At 34.7% G+C, this 21,430-nt stretch overlaps 1 protein-coding gene across 1 annotated transcript; it reads left to right on the top strand.

The window, feature by feature from the left end:
* The first annotated feature begins 1,047 nt into the window (after window positions 1-1,047).
* LOC128239331 (WD40 repeat-containing protein SMU1) lies at window positions 1,048-20,835 on the top strand. Its single transcript, XM_052955941.1, has 13 exons — window positions 1,048-1,097; window positions 5,269-5,335; window positions 6,206-6,349; window positions 6,923-7,075; window positions 7,617-7,767; window positions 7,970-8,058; window positions 12,025-12,165; window positions 12,547-12,642; window positions 14,081-14,208; window positions 14,788-14,889; window positions 17,519-17,711; window positions 18,445-18,597; window positions 19,605-20,835. Exons 1-13 carry the CDS (start codon window positions 1,072-1,074, stop codon window positions 19,701-19,703), a joined length of 1,542 nt encoding a protein of 513 aa, XP_052811901.1. The 5' UTR covers window positions 1,048-1,071; the 3' UTR covers window positions 19,704-20,835.
* The last annotated feature ends 595 nt before the right edge of the window (window positions 20,836-21,430 follow it).

The following is a 21,430-nucleotide window of genomic DNA, read 5'->3' as shown; positions in this document are numbered from 1 at the left end:
ATAAATGTAAGACCTACACTGCCACAACACAATAAACACATTTTAAAAGTATAAACATATACTAGTAGTATTGACTATTTTCATTAAACGAGTTGAATACTTTTTCGCTGATCGTGCCAAAGCGGTAGTCACGAGGTTTCTTTAAATATATATATATATATATATATATATATATATATATATATATATATATATATATATATATATATATATATATATATATATATATATATATATATATATATATATATATATATATATATATAACATACTTGTTAACAGTGTTTTAAGTCTCAGTACCACGAAGGATTAATTTTTTAAAGAAAAAAAACTATGTTAATGAATTTCTGTATTACACACTGTGTTTTCTGAATTTGTATTGTACATGAGCCTAGTGCGCATTTGAAAATCTGCTTCTGCAATACATGTACTAGTAAACAGAAATAGGACGCTTGTTGTCGAATTAAAATGCATTTACAAAGAAAAATATTGTGTGTTTTATTTAAAAACAGTATAAAAGAATGCAATAGAAGAATTACTATGTGTGTCGCTTGTTTCACTTATCGTTTCTTGTGTAAAGGTACACCATACTTGACATTCGGTCTCGTGCGATATGGACTTTACGCATGCAACTCAAAGTGATATAACTCAACAGATCGACCGACTAGCATAATATTCCATATTTATTATTATATACACAATCACAAATTCACACGCATATTGCATCCTACAGTTATCTGTCCAGTGCAATTTTCTATATCCTCCTTTTTTACCAAAACTCACACTTGTATTTATTCCTCTTCGGTCCCTGTCTCTTCGTCATACTTTTTCCACACTTACCTCCCCCTCTAACCACTGTCATTTCCTTGTAATTTGATTGGGACTTTTTTAAAGTTAAAAATCCAGATGAGGTATTTTTGAAACATGAAGTAAATATAACTGTGGTCTTGCGCCTTACAACTCGTTAGGGGAGATCACTGCCTGGTGGTTTGATTTGACCGATGCGTTTAACCGATATGAGGAAATGATTGTTCTTTACAGTAGGGTGTAGTATTCTGAAAGAAAACAAACATGGCAGTCGAAATCGAGTCGGCAGAGTGAGTATTGTGTAGAATATAATAAAGAGAAGTTATATACTGAATTATTCTGCACAACAAGTCCAATATGAACTAACTATAAACCTGTTGATGGAAACTATCTTCGAGTCTTTATGAAGAATTTAGCAATTGTCACGTAATTTCGCGATTTTCTGCAAAAACTATTTATTTTAATATTTAATGATTTTGCTGTTTATCTTTGTTACGACGATACCATCTAAATAATTGTCATTATCTGCAAACAAAATTCTGATTTTCAGTGACAATGTACTCTATGCACTTTCACCCGGTGTATACATTGTCCGAAATCGGCACAAGCCTTAAGGGGCAACACTAGTATCGGTGTAGGGTCAACTTTGGCAAAATAATCGGGGTTTTTTATACCGGTTTGATTGGTCCTAATACTTTTTGGCCTGCTTCTGAAAGGCCTGTGGAATGCCAATGTATATGGCTCAAAAAACTATTTTTATAAATAGGTGACAATTACAAGCTGTTTTAATGGGCATTTGATATTTTTATTAAAGTAGATGAAGGGATAGAAAAAAATGTCACATTTCTTTTTTTAATAACAATAAAATTATCACCTTTTATAGGCCTTTTTTTCTTAACTTTTTAGCACATCTATAAGAGTATGGCCGACATTGCTCATTAGCGGATGTATACGCATATGGCCCACTCTATCGTCTACTGGATGTAAACGCATCGCCCACATTTCCAAAGGGTCAATTTAATATTTCAATTTTGCATCTTCCTTTTTGTAAACAATATCCCAGAAGTTTATAAAGGTAAAGCTAAGCATTACAGGTATTGAATTTCCATGGCAAATATCATCTCAAAAAATTAGAAAGTATTATTTATACTGCCAATCACAGGTGTGATATTCCATTATGACGTAAGACCACAAACTGTGAGTTAAAAATCCCCGAGAATTCCCCAAATTCATTGAAGCGTAAATCATCAAATATATTACGTCAGATCACTTAAGCATTAAAATAAATAAGATTATAATTATTTTAAGATTAAATTTTGATTTAAAACAATAGAAATGATATGTAGCTGAGAAAATAATGAATAAACTTGCTGTGAAGCTGATACATGTCCAGCATGGTTCCGGCCGTAAAATAGGTCAGGTAAACCTTTGTCGTCTGTCAAATTTGCAAGCGTCTGGATGATCATGATCACTATTCATACCTGAAATGACAGTCTCAGCTTTATTTTTGACAACATTTTATGAGGGGGGTCATAAAGTAAAACAGACACCCTGGACTTGATTAATCTGCTGAATGACATAGGATATTCCTGCCATATTTCTGTTTATTATACACTAGAACATCAGCTTTTTAATCCAGACGGGTCTTTTTTATGGTAGGGGTAATAAATTTTAGATCGATCCCAGCGTCTTTTAAACCCTTGATTGAATGAAATTATGAAATTTTAAAGTAATGGTACAAGCCCATCTTTGAAATGCATTTATAGATGAAACAAAATAATTTAATATTTTATAATTGACACAATTTATTAGATAATTTAATTACCTGTAAAAAATATTTTCACATAAAAGAATTTGGCCACAATTATTGCAAGTAATATTTATTTAAAGATCATAGTGCTGTTAAATTTTCTCTTTTTCAATACCCCTAAAAAGGGTTTATAAATACAGATAAGGACTGCTTATCAGTAAGTTGGCTATAGACTGGGAGGTGTAATATGGCCACTTGCCTATGTGCTAAAGGGTTAAATGTCAATTGATATTCTAAAAGTGATCGGTCAATGTCATTTAGGAACGATGGTAACATTGAGATAAAAATATCAATGTTAATTTTTGATTTTTGGATAATAACATTACCAAAGTGGGCCAAAATGGACGATTTGGTACTTGCCCCAAAAGGACCAGGCTGAATTCAATTTGGCCGACTTTACCCTAATTCCCTTTGTCATCAAAGCTGACGTGCTTGTTGTCATTTTGTAAACAGAACTAGCATTTTAAATCATAAAAATAAATTATCTTAGTGGGTTTTTTTCAAAGCATGTAGCTTGTAACTTTGTATTCGGTCTCATGATATCTGGCTTTAACAAGCCTACAAGGCTTATTCCATGAAATCCGAAATTTGTCCACTGTGTAAACTGTCTAATCCAAAATACCAGAAAATTGTATAAGTACTTGTGTTTTTTTGAACCCATTTGTTTAGAAGTTTGCAGTTGATCTCCATTTTAATAAACATTAAGATGCACTAAACACTAAATGATGAAAAGTAGATTATGTTACATTTTTTATTATCCATCTGTTACATGTTGTTCACATTTATTCTATGTATTACAGTGTTGTTCAAATTTATAATCTATCTGTTAGGCCAAAAAAAAAAAATGTCTTGTTTCTGGTCACATGCCTAAAAAAAAACAGGGTCGGTAGGTAGGTGTTTTTTTTTTTTTTTTTTTTTTTTTTTTTTTTTTTTTTTTATTCAAACCTTTGGAATGAAATAGTATAGCGTTTGAAAAATGATGAAATATTGTCTGCCAATACAACATCATCAAATATGGCTTAAAGGAAACTGGACACAAGTTTATAACCATATTTATGTATTTATTAGTTTAACAGAACAACAACAGCACTATTACATGACAAGAAGCAACAAGTCCAAGACTAGAATTTGAAATAATCTCAAGACACAATTGTCATTCTTTGTCAGAAAACAAATATAAACATGGATGGAAGAAACCGTAATACTGGGTATTTAAACATCACAGAGACAAAATATCATTTTATTAGATTCAGTGATTTATGCAATGCATAAAACTATGTCTGTGATAATCTTTAGCTGTATATTTTTTTTATGTTTAATATGAAAATTTTGAGTCAGATATTTATCTAAATATTTTTTTCACAGGTTTTATAAAAAATGATGTCTTTGTTCTGATCATATTCACACACACACACACACACACACACACACACACACACACACACACACACACATATATATGAAAATAATAATAAAATGACATGTGTTTATATGAATAAATCTATAAACATTTTCACCTGTTCATTATTCATTCAGAATCTGGCCGTACATCGGTCTGTAATAAAAAAATATATGCAGAGCTTCACATAAATCTCTTTTATATTTATCCAACAAACCCTATCTTCTATGTGAGCAGGACTAGTATTGCCTCAAAAAGCTGGGTGTTACAAGATAGGATTTGATGGATACACAAAGAAAATATTTATCATGAAAACACAAAATATGTTTTATATCTGGAGCTCTTTTTATCTAAATGACCACAGTTCCTACTTTATTTATTAAAAGCAAACTGATCAAATAACCCAGATAAGAGATCGCCCCTTCATTCTTCTATCTGCTTTAATTATAGTATCGGGCACCTAACTAAGTGTAATGTCAATGGTTCTTCATACAGAAAATTAATTTTAATCCTTGAAAACATTAAAAACGAAGGTCCAAAAATGAAACGTTTTAATATGACGTTCGGTATTTGAGAGAGACGAAGTATTTAAATCCATTCACTCAGCATAATGATTCACGCTTCGTCGGCATGATTTTGCCTTAATTCGTCCGATTCAAATAAACCTTGTATATGTGTATAGATAGTCTTTTGAATTACGAAAATGTCGGTGCCAAAACTGTCATTCTCGGTCGAGGCATTATTTGTTTTACGATGGCCCTTTTACGATATCTAAACAACCATACAACTTACCGAACATTTAGCTTCAAGTCGGACATTTTCTCGCTCGCCATGTAAATCGATGAAAAGACTTTTTATTGTTGTTTGCGAATGGGCAACTTTAATGACACTACAACCGTCGAAGTGCGAACATTTGTCTATTTTTATGGCTATCAAATGCGTAACAGACGTCGTCTGCGCAGGGCCAGCCATCTTCGACACGGCCGTATAAAAAACACGTCACGAATATAATATTACTGTCGGATAGCGCGGTTTACTCTTCGGCGCCGGGACCGGGAATCCCGGCTCACTTTACGCTAATTATAAAAAACGGTCTTTACGCTATAAAAAAAAAAAACGGTCGGGGGGTAAAAAGTAGGGTCGGTCGGGTGACCAGAAACAAGACATTTTTTTTATTTGGCCTTACAGTGTTGATTGGATTTATACTCTATCTATTACAGCATTGTTCACATTAATACACTATCTGTTACAGCGTTGTTCGTCTCATTGAGCAGTATCTGAAAGAAAACAACTTGATGAAGACTTTAACAGTGCTGCAGGTGGGTAATCTACTTTATATTGCTAACATTTAATAATATTACATAAACTTTTATTAACTTTTCCGTTTCAAAGAAGAAAAAATGGCCATAACTCATGTTACTGTTGCCAGAGATAAATGCATATATGCGAAACTCTGGCTTTAATCCTGTTTGAGGGATTCCCCTTGTTAGACAATAGACAAGTAGTTGTGTCTGCTCTGCAACACTCTTATGCAATGAGAATTATATGGTATATACTTGTATGGTTTTATAATTAATAGATGCACTAGCCTAAAGGTAAAAAGTAACTCTTGCTTGAAAATCTGATTTTTTAAGACTGGACATTTTCACTGATCTATACATGTTTTTTAACTCTATGCAAGGTTATCTTATAGTGATTGATATTAAAGAGTTGATATTAAAGAGTTAAAGAGAGAATTAACAACTGGAAGTATGAACTTCCCTGCCATCAATTTTGTTTTTGAAACAAGTTTTTGCAACTATATAAACTTTCAAACGTTACTAATTTATTTTTAAATGATTCATTTTTAAAATGAATCATTTAAAAATAAATTAGTAACGTTTGAAAGTTTATATAGTTGCAAAAACTTGTTTCAAAAACAAAATTGATGGCAGGGAAGTTCATACTTCCAATACTCAAAGACTGTTTGAGAAAATATGCCTATAAAAGTTCCAGTGAGACTAAGTTTTGTTGTATTTAACCTCCAAGCCTCATCTTTGTTAGTCTTTTCCAAAATGATGGCAGTTTTTGAACTTCCAAAGAATATTCTTTCTTTAACGGAAAATCTGTATGATATATGATGCTATAACATTTTTTGAAACAATTATGTTTTCTTGTATTTTACAAGCTAAGATCATTATTGGTTTCAGGAGGAGGCTGGTATCTCGTTAAACACGGTCGACTCTGTGGATGGGTTTATATCGGACATTACGAGCGGTCACTGGGACACCGTTCTGCAGGCCATACAATCTCTCAAACTCCCTGACCAAAAACTTATAGACCTCTATGAACAGGTTGGTTGGTATAGCAGTGTTCTTTTCCAGTGTTTGTTTTCCAGACTTTGTAGAACTCATCTAGACCACCAATCCAGTCTAATAAAGATAAAGTTGGGTCTGCTTATCAAATTTCACACAAACAAAGAGAGAAAGACTGGCCAAATAACTAACATGTACAATTCCAAAAAATCATCATTTTTCCCACACATTTCTTATTCATTTGAGTTATTGTATTTTATTGGATTCCTTTTGCAGATGATTTCTTCGTCCATTTTGATATAGATACTCAAATTACTTCAAAATAATTTTTACTGTTATGTATCTGGCCAAAGTATTATGAGTCTCAATTAGAAATACTTTGATTGTGCTAAGAAGGTTTTTTTACAGATGTGTAAAAGAAAATATATACATTTTTGGTAAATTTAATGCATTATAATTTGTTCATACTTGTATCTTATAATATTACAAACTATATAATTGGTGTACCCATGCATTTTGACTGTAAGCAGAATTTTTACTGTAGTGTTTTAATGGTAAGCTGAATTTATGTTACTGATCTTTATAAATATTCCTGCCTAATGTCAACTGCAGATTGTGTTGGAGCTGATAGAATTGCGAGAGTTGGCAGCTGCGAGGTCGCTGTTACGACAGACTGATCCAATGATCATGTTGAAGCACAACCAGGCAGACAGATACATTCATCTTGAAAACATGCTGGCCCGGTCATACTTCGACCCTAGGGAGGTAAATCCTGACATTTGAAGATAGTTTTGCCTCCTAATGTTTTGTATTATTTGATCACAGTTGAAGCAAGCAGGAAAGTTGGAATTACTTTGTGCTGCATCATTGCCAGCATCACTCTTTTGATTGACCAGTTCTAATGTTTTTAAAGATGGTATGCACATTGGTCATGGTCAAAACCTCCAGATTTTGGAGTCAAAGGTAAAGGTCATGGTGATCTTTCTACAAATATGATGGGCACTCCTGACTGTTGACCGTGACACATGCAATTCACAGAATTCTAATACATAATATACAACCAACATCTTAAGTAACTTGTTCTTGTTAATGTTTTTTCTTAAGTCTAACCTAAGGGCGTTTGCAAGCTTTTAACATATTGGGTACCCTGGAACAAGCAATGACTCTTCAATTTAGAAAAAAATGAAAAATTAAGGCACCTATTAAATGTTACAAGTGTTAAATTTAACAACTTTGTCGAGGTAAAAGTCCCTGTACTTCAATGGCTTATCTTTGCTTTATAAATCTATCCAAATCTCCATTTTAGGCCTACCCTGAGGGCCAGACAAAGGAAAAGAGGCGTACAGCGATCGCGCAGGCTTTGTCGGGGGAAGTAAATGTGGTTCCTCCGTCACGTCTACTGGCTTTGCTGGGACAGGCACTGAAATGGCAGCAACATCAGGGGCTGCTACCTCCAGGTTTTTCACTTTTTAAATATTATTCATAGTGTGAGGTAGTGGTATGTTGTCCATCAAAATACAGGGGTGCACCACTGAATTTTAAGTACTGTTTAAAATATAGAGGAGCACCACTATTTTACTTTCAAACACTTATAGAATGAGACTTTAGACTTTTGACCTAAATGTTACATCATAATAATCTGTGTTCTCCATAACTCAGGTACCACCATTGATGTGTTCCGAGGTAAGGCTGCTGTGAAAGAACAGGAAGAAGAGAAATACCCCACACAGCTCAACAAAACTATCAAGGTTTGCTTTCAGTGTGTTATATTTTAAGCTATCAAGACTGGTGAATGTCTGAACAAACTTCAGGCATGAGTAGCTCCAAAAGAACAGGACCTACACTTCATAGGAATATTGGAGTGGGAAATGTTGCATCTTCAATTTTTATTTAAACAATTTACACATTCTTACAGAAGTTATGGCCTATTTACTTTGTATCATTTGTACACGAAGCATAAATTTACCTAGGCTTAAAAGCCTACACTATTAGATAAATCTTGTTTGCGGATGAAAATGAATCTTACTTTGTCTTATAACACTAATGAGCTTGTCTGTTTTTTCGGAGGATATTTTGATAACCTTAGTGATGCTTCCAAGTGGCGGTATGCAAAAAGTTTTTACCTTGGCCAACACTAAAAAACTTTTCAAGTTGAAACTTGTTACACATGTTGCCAGAGACAAAATGCCCATGTAATGTTGAGTTATAACACATGTTGCCGGAGACAAAATGCCCATGTAATGTTGAGTTATAACACATGTCGCCGGAGACAAAATGCCCATGTAATGTTGAGTTATAACACATGTCGCCGGAGACAAAATGCCCATGTAATGTTCGAGTTATAACGCATGTTGCCGGAGACAAAATGCCCATGTAATGTTGAGTTATAACGCATGTCGCCGGAGACAAAATGCCCATGTAATGTTCGAGTTATAACACATGTCGCCGGAGACAAAATGCCCATGTAATGTTGAGTTATAACACATGTCGCCGGAGACAAAATGCCCATGTAATGTTGAGTTATATCACATGTCGCCGGAGACAAAATGCCCATGTAATGTTGAGTTATATCACATGTCGCCGGAGACAAAATGCCCATGTAATGTTGAGTTATTACACATGTCGCCGGAGACAAAATGCCCATGTAATGTTGAGTTATATCACATGTCGCCGGAGACAAAATGCCCATGTAATGTTGAGTTATTACACATGTCGCCGGAGACAAAATGCCCATGTAATGTTGAGTTATATCACATGTCGCCGGAGACAAAATGCCCATGTAATGTTGAGTTATAACACATGTCGCCGGAGACAAAATGCCCATGTAATGTTGAGTTATTACACATGTCGCCGGAGACAAAATGCCCATGTAATGTTGAGTTATATCACATGTCGCCGGAGACAAAATGCCCATGTAATGTTGAGTTATTACACATGTCGCCGGAGACAAAATGCCCATGTAATGTTGAGTTATAACACATGTCGCCGGAGACAAAATGCCCATGTAATGTTGAGTTATAACACATGTCGCCGGAGACAAAATGCCCATGTAATGTTGAGTTATAACACATGTCGCCGGAGACAAAATGCCCATGTAATGTTGAGTTATAACACATGTCGCCGGAGACAAAATGCCCATGTAATGTTGAGTTATAACACATGTCGCCGGAGACAAAATGCCCATGTAATGTTGAGTTATATCACATGTCGCCGGAGACAAAATGCCCATGTAATGTTGAGTTATATCACATGTCGCCGGAGACAAAATGCCCATGTAATGTTGAGTTATATCACATGTCGCCGGAGACAAAATGCCCATGTAATGTTGAGTTATATCACATGTCGCCGGAGACAAAATGCCCATGTAATGTTGAGTTATATCACATGTCGCCGGAGACAAAATGCCCATGTAATGTTGAGTTATATCACATGTCGCCGGAGACAAAATGCCCATGTAATGTTGAGTTATAACACATGTCGCCGGAGACAAAATGCCCATGTAATGTTGAGTTATAACACATGTCGCCGGAGACAAAATGCCCATGTAATGTTGAGTTATATCACATGTCGCCGGAGACAAAATGCCCATGTAATGTTGAGTTATTACACATGTCGCCGGAGACAAAATGCCCATGTAATGTTGAGTTATTACACATGTCGCCGGAGACAAAATGCCCATGTAATGTTGAGTTATATCACATGTCGCCGGAGACAAAATGCCCATGTAATGTTGAGTTATATCACATGTCGCCGGAGACAAAATGCCCATGTAATGTTGAGTTATATCACATGTCGCCGGAGACAAAATGCCCATGTAATGTTGAGTTATAACACATGTCGCCGGAGACAAAATGCCCATGTAATGTTGAGTTATAACACATGTCGCCGGAGACAAAATGCCCATGTAATGTTGAGTTATATCACATGTCGCCGGAGACAAAATGCCCATGTAATGTTGAGTTATATCACATGTCGCCGGAGACAAAATGCCCATGTAATGTTGAGTTATTACACATGTCGCCGGAGACAAAATGCCCATGTAATGTTGAGTTATTACACATGTCGCCGGAGACAAAATGCCCATGTAATGTTGAGTTATTACACATGTCGCCGGAGACAAAATGCCCATGTAATGTTGAGTTATATCACATGTCGCCGGAGACAAAATGCCCATGTAATGTTGAGTTATATCACAATGCCCATGTAATGTTGAGTTATAACACATGTCGCCGGAGACAAAATGCCCATGTAATGTTGAGTTATAACACATGTCGCCGGAGACAAAATGCCCATGTAATGTTGAGTTATATCACATGTCGCCGGAGACAAAATGCCCATGTAATGTTGAGTTATATCACATGTCGCCGGAGACAAAATGCCCATGTAATGTTGAGTTATATCACATGTCGCCGGAGACAAAATGCCCATGTAATGTTGAGTTATATCACATGTCGCCGGAGACAAAATGCCCATGTAATGTTGAGTTATATCACATGTCGCCGGAGACAAAATGCCCATGTAATGTTGAGTTATATCACATGTCGCCGGAGACAAAATGCCCATGTAATGTTGAGTTATATCACATGTCGCCGGAGACAAAATGCCCATGTAATGTTGAGTTATAACACATGTCGCCGGAGACAAAATGCCCATGTAATGTTGAGTTATAACACATGTCGCCGGAGACAAAATGCCCATGTAATGTTGAGTTATATCACATGTCGCCGGAGACAAAATGCCCATGTAATGTTGAGTTATAACACATGTCGCCGGAGACAAAATGCCCATGTAATGTTGAGTTATATCACATGTTGCCAGAGACAAAATGCCCATGTAATGTTGAGTTATAACACATGTCGCCAGAGACAAAATGCCCATGTAATGTTGAGTTATATCACATGTCGCCAGAGACAAAATGCCCATGTAATGTTGAGTTATATCACATGTCGCCAGAGACAAAATGCTCATGTAATGTTGAGTTATAACACATGTCGCCAGAGACAAAATGCCCATGTAATGTTGAGTTATATCACATGTTGCCAGAGACAAAATGCCCATGTAATGTTGAGTTATATCACTTATTTGAATGAAAAACTGTGGAGCGTAGGAATGTGTACTGCAGCTCTCTTCTTTAAGTTACAACAAATGTGGAGAAGTTATTCCAAATAAAATACTTAACAGCGTTGTTGACATCATGTTATAAGAGAATGTGGTTTGGTAAAGATCCTCACTTGGTGCATTCAAGGTTTTCCCTTGTCAGCCAGAACATGTACATGTACCTCATTACAAGACAGATGGGTGTTAAAGGACCTCACTCATATATATCCTGATTATAGACCTGAATGCACTTATATTATGAAAGATAATGAAAGTGCTCAAAAATATATAAGTATGAAAAAATGATTCTGTTTATAGTAAGGTGTGACCTAAGCTTGTACAGTCAAGGAGAAAGGAGAAAACTGACAACAAATCCTCACACCCACAAGAACTCGTACACAAACATTAGGATAAATTAGCCTTCAAGGCTTTTGTTGAATCACGTTACAATAATCAAAATAAACATTTGAGCATATAAGATTTGTTGAAGGGTTCCAGCCATCAGTACCTAGTTTTAACACTTATGATTCGCCACACTTTATTTGTCATACGAAAAAAATGTACTTTACGAAAACATGAGTGAGTCCCTTTATATGAATCAAATGTTTCATCTCCAGTTTGGTCAGAAAGCCCACATTGAGTGTGCAAGGTTCTCCCCGGATGGACAGTACCTCGTCACAGGGAGTGTCGACGGGCTGGTGGAGGTGTGGAACTTCACCACGGGAAAAATCAGAAAAGATCTCCGCTACCAATCACAGGTGAGGATGCATCAGCAGTTTTATTAACGGTTATACTTAAGATGTAATCTTAATCTTAATTGTTCAGTAAATAAATAATATTAGGATTTTCTCTAGAAGAAATTCTGCAAAAAAATAAATTAAAGAAATTCTATATTAAGTAAAATTGTAGTTTATTCTGGCAAAAGTTACAAAAAGCCAACAAATCAGTAGTTTAAAAGAGTATTTTTTTTTGTTTTACATACAACCTTTTAATAGCAAAAACTCAAGTTTTGTGAAAACAACTCGAAAATTCTAACAGAATATTCTTTAAAAAATTCAGAAAAGCCCTGCTATGTTGTGAATGTTAAGTATTGATCCAATATCTACAAAATCTTCTTAGCGTGTATTTGTTTTTTATAGGACAACTTTATGATGATGGACGAGGCTGTCCTGTGTATGTGCTTCAGTCGTGACTCGGAAATGCTGGCTACAGGTGACCAGGGAGGGAAAATAAAGGTACAGAAAAGAGTGACCTGTTAAAGGTGCTTCAATCTTTTTGAGTTGTGCCCCTTTAATTGCTAAATGCTCAACTGTTTATTTACCAATCTTGTTTGATACTTCGTTAGCTAAATTACAATGGGTATACTCCTTTTCTTGCTTGACTATTTGAAGAATAAGGAGGCGTCTGCATGCCTTCAGCATCAGTGCTGATAAAATTTTAGGGCAAATAGTCATTTCCACATAAAACTCCAATAACCTTCATTCAGTTCACTTCATACTTCACACAGTTGTTCAGGACCATCACACAATGAGATCACATAACTCCATATTATCATAGATACAAATTATGGCCCCTGATTGACTTAGGAACTTAGGTGAAAGTTTAAGGGCAAATTGTGTCAGGTCTAAGTTTAAGGGCAAGTTGGTATTTTTACCAACAGTGTACTACACTAACTGGAGTCCAGTACTTTATAATTCACACAGTTGTTAATGACAAACACACGATTCGGTTATGGCCCTTGATCAATTTGAAAAGATTGGTTAATGTTTTGGGTAACTTTGGGTTCAACTCAGATCTCAAATACTGTTCATTCAATGGCCTTCATGCTTTTCACTGTAGCCATCACACAATTAGGTTACATAACTCCTTATTAACCCTAAATACAAATGATGGCCCTTGATTGACTTTGTTTTTACTTTTTTGTTGCTTTTGACAAGCACAGTTTTATATTTTTAACCAAGTTTCCACATTTAAGAATTGCACATGTTGTTATTTGGGAGGGCTGGTGGACGTTCGGGGTCTAACTCACCTATGGTATCCAATTTTTTTAGGTTGATTTATCACAGGGTTACCAAACTTCGCAGAAGTCTTTAAAACCAAGGTCAAAATGGAATTTATAGCAGCTGCTGTTTATTTCCAAGAGCGGTGTAGTGGCGCACCCAAATCTAAAGACTTCTGGCTGACAATTAAACCTTTTCTCTCACAGACACCTACAAATAAATCAGATAACTCAATAATACTCAAAGACAACATAGGAAAGTTGGTTTTTGATTAAAAGCTGGTAGCCAATAGTTTGAACTCATTTTACATCAATATAGCCGAAAATATTGGAATATCTTGAACTCAGCTTAAAAGATAAACACCCTAGTCTAGACTAAATACAGGAAAATTGCTATATGTCACGTATAAATCTGATTCCTCCCCAAATCATTATTGCTGGCAAAGATACTTTAAAAACTCACATACAAAACATGGCCAATGAAATGATAAGCCAAGGATCATTTCCAAATAGTCTCAAGCTAGCACAAGTTATCCCTATTTTCATGAAAGATGACCCATTTATAGAAAAGAAATATAGACCAGTCAGTATTTTACCATCAATGTCCAAAATATATGAACAGGTCATAAGTGAGCAACTGATTAATCATTTTGATTACATTTTTTTCTATGCAGGTGTGGAAGATCCTGACAGGTCAGTGTCTGCGGAAGTTTGACCGCGCCCACAGTAAGGGGATCACATGTGTTAACTTCTCCAAGGACAACAGTCAGCTTCTTAGCTCCTCATTTGACCAGGCTATCAGGTACAGTTGGGTTCCATAGAACAGTTAGACTAGAATTAAGTAGAACTTACTCATCAATAATGACAAGAGTGGCAAGTGAATCTTGATTTACACAATAGTTAAAATTACCAAAACAAAATGAGAATTACATATAGCAGGAACCAAATGCTTCAATTCCACATTGATCATTTAAAAATATTCATTGAAATGCTTCCTAGTATATAACTGCACTAGGTATGCAATGTGCAAATAAACTTTTTTGTTTTATCTTGCCTTTGGCGGTAATGTTAAACTTTGATACTTGGTGACCCATAATTTTTGTATCTTTCAAAATGGCGCTACTTCCTGATTACCAATGTGTTAAATGAATGACGGAACATCATAACAGATGAAGTTATTTTTAGTTTATGTTATCATTCTTTATTTCAAATAAAATAGAACATGATATGACTTAATTTGCAAACTTGTTATATATGATATTTTTCAGTATATGTTTAACATTTTTATGATCTATTTATCAAACTATTTAAAATGATACCAAAATAAAATTTACAACAAATTGTACATTAGAGTCTTTAATTTAAAACGAATCCCTTTCAGAGTACATGGTCTAAAGTCCGGGAAGACATTGAAGGAGTTTATAGGCCATACATCGTTCGTGAATGATTCCGTGTACACACAAGACGGGCATCATATCATCAGGTAAGGTTATTCCCTCTTTGACTTATTCTTTATTTAGCTGACATCAAGATTTACATGTATATATCTGCATATTAAATGAAACAGTAAATAATAGCAGCTCTATAAAAAAAATTAAATTTTAATTTTTGCATGCTGAAAGCATACGAACCAGTTTCTTATGATATTTTATAAAACTTATTTCGGAGCATATGAAAAGTTGTCTACCAACTTGCTTCAATTTATATAAAGGACTTATGGACCTGTATAAGGATTCCTAAGTATTGATCTGCAATGCTTTAAATTTTGTACACAGTAGTTTGATTCTGACCATCAACAGGGTTTCTAAGTTCAGAATTAGTCCTAAAGCCAGGACTGAGAGCTTTTACTTGGACTAGAGTATAGTTGTTAAGATTGTTTTTTTGCTTGGACAAACATATATTCGCCTTTAATTATAGAAAAAATGGTCTTTTTCGCTCAAAAACTTAAGAAGCTGTTGTCCATTCATCACCAAATTTTGTCAGAATGTGTATTGGCAGAATTTCTCAGTCAGGTTTAAAAACCAGCCATGTTCCCTCAGTCACTAAACTGTTATGGCCCTTGAATTGGCAAAAACTGTATTTACATTGTCCTCTCTCTAAATTTGGCTTGACGCATAACCAGTTATTACCAAACTTGTCTTAGAATTAGGATGGGAGTATTTTGTGAGTGTGCGCTCTTGGTCAGGAATGGGATCCCTGTATCAATGAAAATTCAATTTCTTAGCTAGGATCCCCTCATTTTCAAATTACCATGCACTTGAAATTGACCTCAGAAAAAAAGTTCAAAAAATTGTTACTGGGTATAATATTATACGCAGGCATTTTTTTGCATCAAAATCTGAGGGAAAAAAGTGCGTCTAATACCCAGTCATTTACGGTAGGATAAAACAGTGATTGAGTATGGTAAAAATTAATCTGATGCGGCTTAGGTTGTCGATAAATGATTGCATGAATTTTAATCAATTATTGCTATGTGGCTTTCATCCCCATGTAAGTGGAAATATACAGTAAACAGAACTGAGAAGTATCATTCATTTTGTATTCAATTAAAAAGCTTAATTTTAACATTAAACATTTTAAACATTCATCATACAAAATATAACATATTAAGAATTTGCTTTAAAGCTCATTAAATGTTACGTTCACAATAATAAACATATTGTTAACCTTTGATTTCATTTTTCTAACGAAAAAATGATCAAAATGACTCCATATTTTTTTCTTTCTTTTTGAACTTTAACTTTAATTCAAACCCAGGCATATATTATTTATAACATGAACCATTAGGTTGTACATGTATGAAGTCACATAGACTACACATGAGATCAAATACAAGTATTCAGCTTTGGTTATCATAAGTATCGAGTACAATGGAATGTACAGTAAAACTGCGATCGCTCGAGGACGCCGGGGATCGAGCCAAAACCTCGAGGAAACCAATGTTTCGAACGACCCGAATTTTAGTTTTCCAGGCTGTTATGAAATATCTTTCAGTGTATTGTATTGAAGTTTGAAGTCGTCAAACCGACTGTTTACTAAGACACCTTTTATGTGATGCGTTGTGGAAATCGCTCATATGTTCAAAGGCTGTCGTATACTAAATGTAAAAGATTTATCAATTATCAATTTATTAAATGAATAAATAGAAATGTTTATTTTTAAAAAATTGCCAAATTGCAAAGCAAAGTGACAAGAAGGAATTCTTTTCAGACATCCGATGTTGGATCGATATAGCAGTGTTTATTCATATTTTTATTACTTATTTACATTTCTCACAATTAACTTCTCGTCAATGACTTCTCATAATCATCTTCTTAAATGCCCTTATCAACTACTATCGATCATGGGTAGACAGTGATAAGGGCTTTTCACACCTTATCAAAATGTCTTTCAACTGTCATTGCAATTTTTACAACTTGCAAAAATTTTAAAACCTACCAATTGTTTGTTGATTTTGGAACACACGTTCGGGACAAAGTGTGAAATTATGACGTCGAGGGAGCCATAAGGTTTTGTGCATGATTTGTGTACTTGGGACCAACTATATTGCTCGACTCCTCGACATATTTAGGTTTTCATGCAGCGTAGGTATACTTTATATGAAAATAGAAGGAAAATGTTCGGGACCAAGCCCCGACCTCGAGGGACTGCCAGTTCTCGAACGACCGCTTGTTCGAACGACTGCAGTTTTACTGTATATGTATATGAAGCATTTGGAGAATTACTATATTTTACACTTTCAAAGCTTATCTCTATGAAAGAAATCTAGCTAAACAAGTTTGGTTTATTATTTACTGTTCATAAGATCATCAAGTTTGTAAGAATATGCTGTTTGGAATAGTACTTTCAAATAAATATATATTCTATAATCTTTGAAATAACTACACTCCAAAAAGTAATGGAGGTCAGTACCAATAAAAGGCAGTATATCTAATCTTACATATTATACTCAAAACAATTATCTGTTTGATATATACGTATTAATCTGTTTCATTTGTAAGATATACAAGCCATTGTTGAAAACAACTACAGTGCATTTTCACTCCCGACAATTTTAGACCAATATCAATCCCTGACTTGTAGTAATCTTACTTCCAACAAATGCTTTCCAGTGCAAGTTCAGATGGCACAATCAAAGTTTGGAACTTTAAAAGCCAAGAATGCCAGTCCACATTTAAGTCCTTCGGCGGTCAGTCAGGTGCGGACATCACTGTGAACAGTATCCACCCATTGCCAAGAAACGCGGAACAGTTTGTGGTGTGTAACCGTAGTAACACAGTCGTCATCATCAACATGCAGGGACAGGTCTGTGAAATCATTTTTGTATTACTTTTTCTTTAGTTGTAGATGTATTCTTTGGGAAGAAAAAAGTCATTGCTTTCAGTGGTGTTGTTGGTGATTGGCTCTAAAGTTAACTCTTACCTTGGCCATAACACAAAAACCATTCAACATATTGAAATGAAATTTGATACACATGTTGCCTGACACAAAGTAAACCAGTATTACAAGGCCCATACATCTGACCTTTGTAATTGTTGAGTTTTGCCCCCTTTTCAACTTTTCAACCCAGACGAGCGTTATTGTTCACACTGGGCTATTGTTGTTTGATTTATTGAAATTTATACTATACTTCTTTGTATGAACACCTGTATGTTAGAATTTGCATTTCATCTTATATTTAACAGTTTTATCCTAAAACTTAAAATCAGGAATAAATTGGAGACTGTTAATCTGAACATACCAAGCATCCATTTAAAAAACTGGAGTTCTTGACCTGTTTAAAAAAAACATTTGGAATTAAGCAACCTCATGGAAATGTGGACCTACGAATTGCATTTTTGGTAATCAAGGTCAAAGTCATTGTTGCTGAATATAGAAAATTGGTTGCTTCAGTGACATTCAATAATTAAGATCACTAACTAGCTAACGTGGAGACGCTGGTCGCAATTTTGATTCTGTTAAGGGTTGGCAGAGTTAGTAGCTTGAGTTGGACATTATGTACCATACACTCATAATTCTATTTTTCTCTGCATCACAGATTGTGCGTTCATTCTCGAGCGGAAAGCGTGAGGGTGGTGATTTTATCTGCTGTACGATATCGCCCCGTGGAGAGTGGATCTACTGTGTCGGAGAAGATATGGTTCTCTACTGCTTCAGTGTCTCTACGGGGAAACTGGAGAGAACTCTTACTGTAAGTTGGCAGGGCTTATCAGCTTTAAAAGTATTCAATATGGCCTTATAAACAATGGATTTATTGCACATATCATGAATAGATTTAGCAACAATGCAGATAATTATGTAAGTGGTACATAAAGGTGATCTTAAGCTGATTTAAGAGCTTTGTTTCATGGAGTTAATGGCAGAAGGTACCAAAAATTACTTTATTGTAATATCTATTGTAGCTTCTTGCATTAACCCGCAAACTTTAATTGTTTAGCAGTCTACATTTTGTTTTGCAACTTTAAGAATACTTTTAAGAGGGTGAGGTGGTCTAGTGGCATTGTCCATCCCTTACTGGAGTCAACAATTCCACTGAATTTTACCACCAAAGGGAGGCATATAGTAATCACTAATCAGATTGTCCATACTAGAACAATGGAAAGATTGTGTTGCATATTAAACTTGTTCACTTATCAAACTTTGAGGTCATGATGCACAATATAGATTTCATTTAGATAACAATACTTTTCATCAGCCATAACTTTTTGAATAATATTTAAAGGTCACAGAATTGACAACAAGCTGTTTTAAAGGTGTGTCACACATTATAAATGTGCTTTTCTTCAATAGTCATGTCAATGTTGCACAATTTGAATTTATAAATTTAGTTTCTCATACCATACCATGGGTTAATGGAAATTCAATCAATCTTTCTGGACTTTTACAGTACCATTTCAAGAGGTTTGTTAAGATAAATGGGGTTTAAATGAAGCCAACTCATATATGTTAAACTAAAAGCCTATTCATCCAATAGGTTTTTACCAATCAGAGGCAATTATCATGTTTTTTTATGACAGCTCTTTTTGAACCAGTAAAGTGACTTGAGCTTGATTCTATTAGCTATCCCCTTTTGTCAAAGCCTAGCTTAAAGAAACTGTATATACTAACCTAATGTTGACTAAGAAATGTTAGTGATTCCAGTTAAAACAATCTGCAATAACTGCGGCTATGATTATTCTGTTTTCTTCATCCTTTTAGGTCCATGAGAAAGATGTGATCGGCATTTCCCACCATCCACACCAGAACCTTGTAGCCACGTACAGCGAAGATGGCCTACTAAAACTCTGGAAACCGTAGACTGGTTAACACTCTATTTCTAGAAATGGACTGGTTGCACATAGGGATGTTTTGGGCTACATGGTGAAATACAGCATAGTTGGTCATAGCCATTGACTGATCTTACCGATGGTTAAGAACTGGATAAAATTACAATCTAGACTGCTGCAGACTGGATTCAATATAAGATTGGTTGCTTGCTGGATTAACTTAAAACTAGACAAACATCCAGCTTATAATAAAAGAACATCTGTTGAAATGGTGTGGTTTTGAAACTGTGAAGTTTTTGAATGTCTTACAAATGATACTGGTTTGAATGCCTTAAATATAGATTGGTTTAAACTACAGTTTGATGGACTTTGAGCTGCATTTAATGCTCTTTCTATTTCACTGATTCCTGATAGGTATGTGCTTTCAACAGTTTTGCCAACGTTATTGGATATATATGATCTAATTTGAAAACTATGTATTTGTATCATTGTACTTATATTGAAGGACTTTAGACAGGATTTAAAAAGGGTCAGGGTGCTGCAGAAAAGGGACATGGTGCTTAGAGTAAAAAGGGCACATTGAATCGGGCTATGAAAAAGAGGAATATATTAATTTGGCAGAATATGTTAGAAATTGTGCTTAATCGAGGTAATATTAGGTTTAAACTGCTAAATATGTAAAGTTTGTATGTATTTATAATCTGATCATAAGTTTTAACAAAACAAAAGAAATATTTGACAGTCTTAAGCATTTCATTCTATGAAGGCAGAGGGTAACACATGCTTGTCTCCACAAGGGCAGGAGTGTGCGGTAGAAAAAGGACCAGGTGCAGCACCCGTCCATAACTCTTTAGATAAAACCCTTGATATTGTTAACTACTTTAATGTAACATGCAATTGTTTTGAAATCTCTTTAGGTAAATGTTGCACATTTGGAATGCCTCTAGCCCTAAGTAAAGTCCAAGATATGTTAACCTGGCAAAATTGAATGAATCAATTTTCTTCATTTTGCTTTTCATACTTCAATGTAGCATAAATATATGTACAGAAATGACAATTATTACTTGTTTTGTATGAATGAATGTTAAATGAATGTTTTTAATCATTGTATAAATTCACTGATCATCATACTTTGAGTATGAAATAACATTTTAATTAACAAATCTGATGGAATTTGTTCTTCTCTCTTATACCCTGGCAGTTCATTTTTCTGTTATTAAAATGTTGATACCATTTAATGGAATCGATCGAGCAAAATATTTCCATAGATAATCTAATTGTAAGTTTGCAACATAAAAGTTTCAGTACTTGATCAATCAAAATATTAATTCAGCTTTAACTAGACCAAAATATTTACCATTTTATTATGATTTACTGTCATGATAAAAAATATAACTTAACTGTATGAGTTGCATTTTCCATATCCTGCATCTTTAATATATGAAATTTTACTTTATCCTTTAAATAGGTAGATGGTAAAACAGCCAACATATTCCATTAAATGAACTTAGGGCTATTTCATTTAAACATATAACTCCCGGGGGAGGCACTTTTATATTATGCCACCCCCAACAGAAGCAAATTTACCCTTTTGGGGTCCAAATTAGGAGACACCCACCCACCTATTCAAATAATTGCCTTCCCTCCGGAGGTTATATGTTTTTCTGGAATAGTTCTTTAAAAGATCAAGTGTGCTATAATGTTATTTCCAAATTTAGTTATACATTGCACTAGAAGAAGTTTTCGTTAACAAAACGT

The sequence above is a fragment of the Mya arenaria genome, chromosome 1, assembly GCF_026914265.1.
Source record: "Mya arenaria isolate MELC-2E11 chromosome 1, ASM2691426v1".
Taxonomy (NCBI): domain Eukaryota; kingdom Metazoa; phylum Mollusca; class Bivalvia; order Myida; family Myidae; genus Mya; species Mya arenaria.
This window is presented reverse-complemented; position numbering and strand designations above follow the sequence as displayed.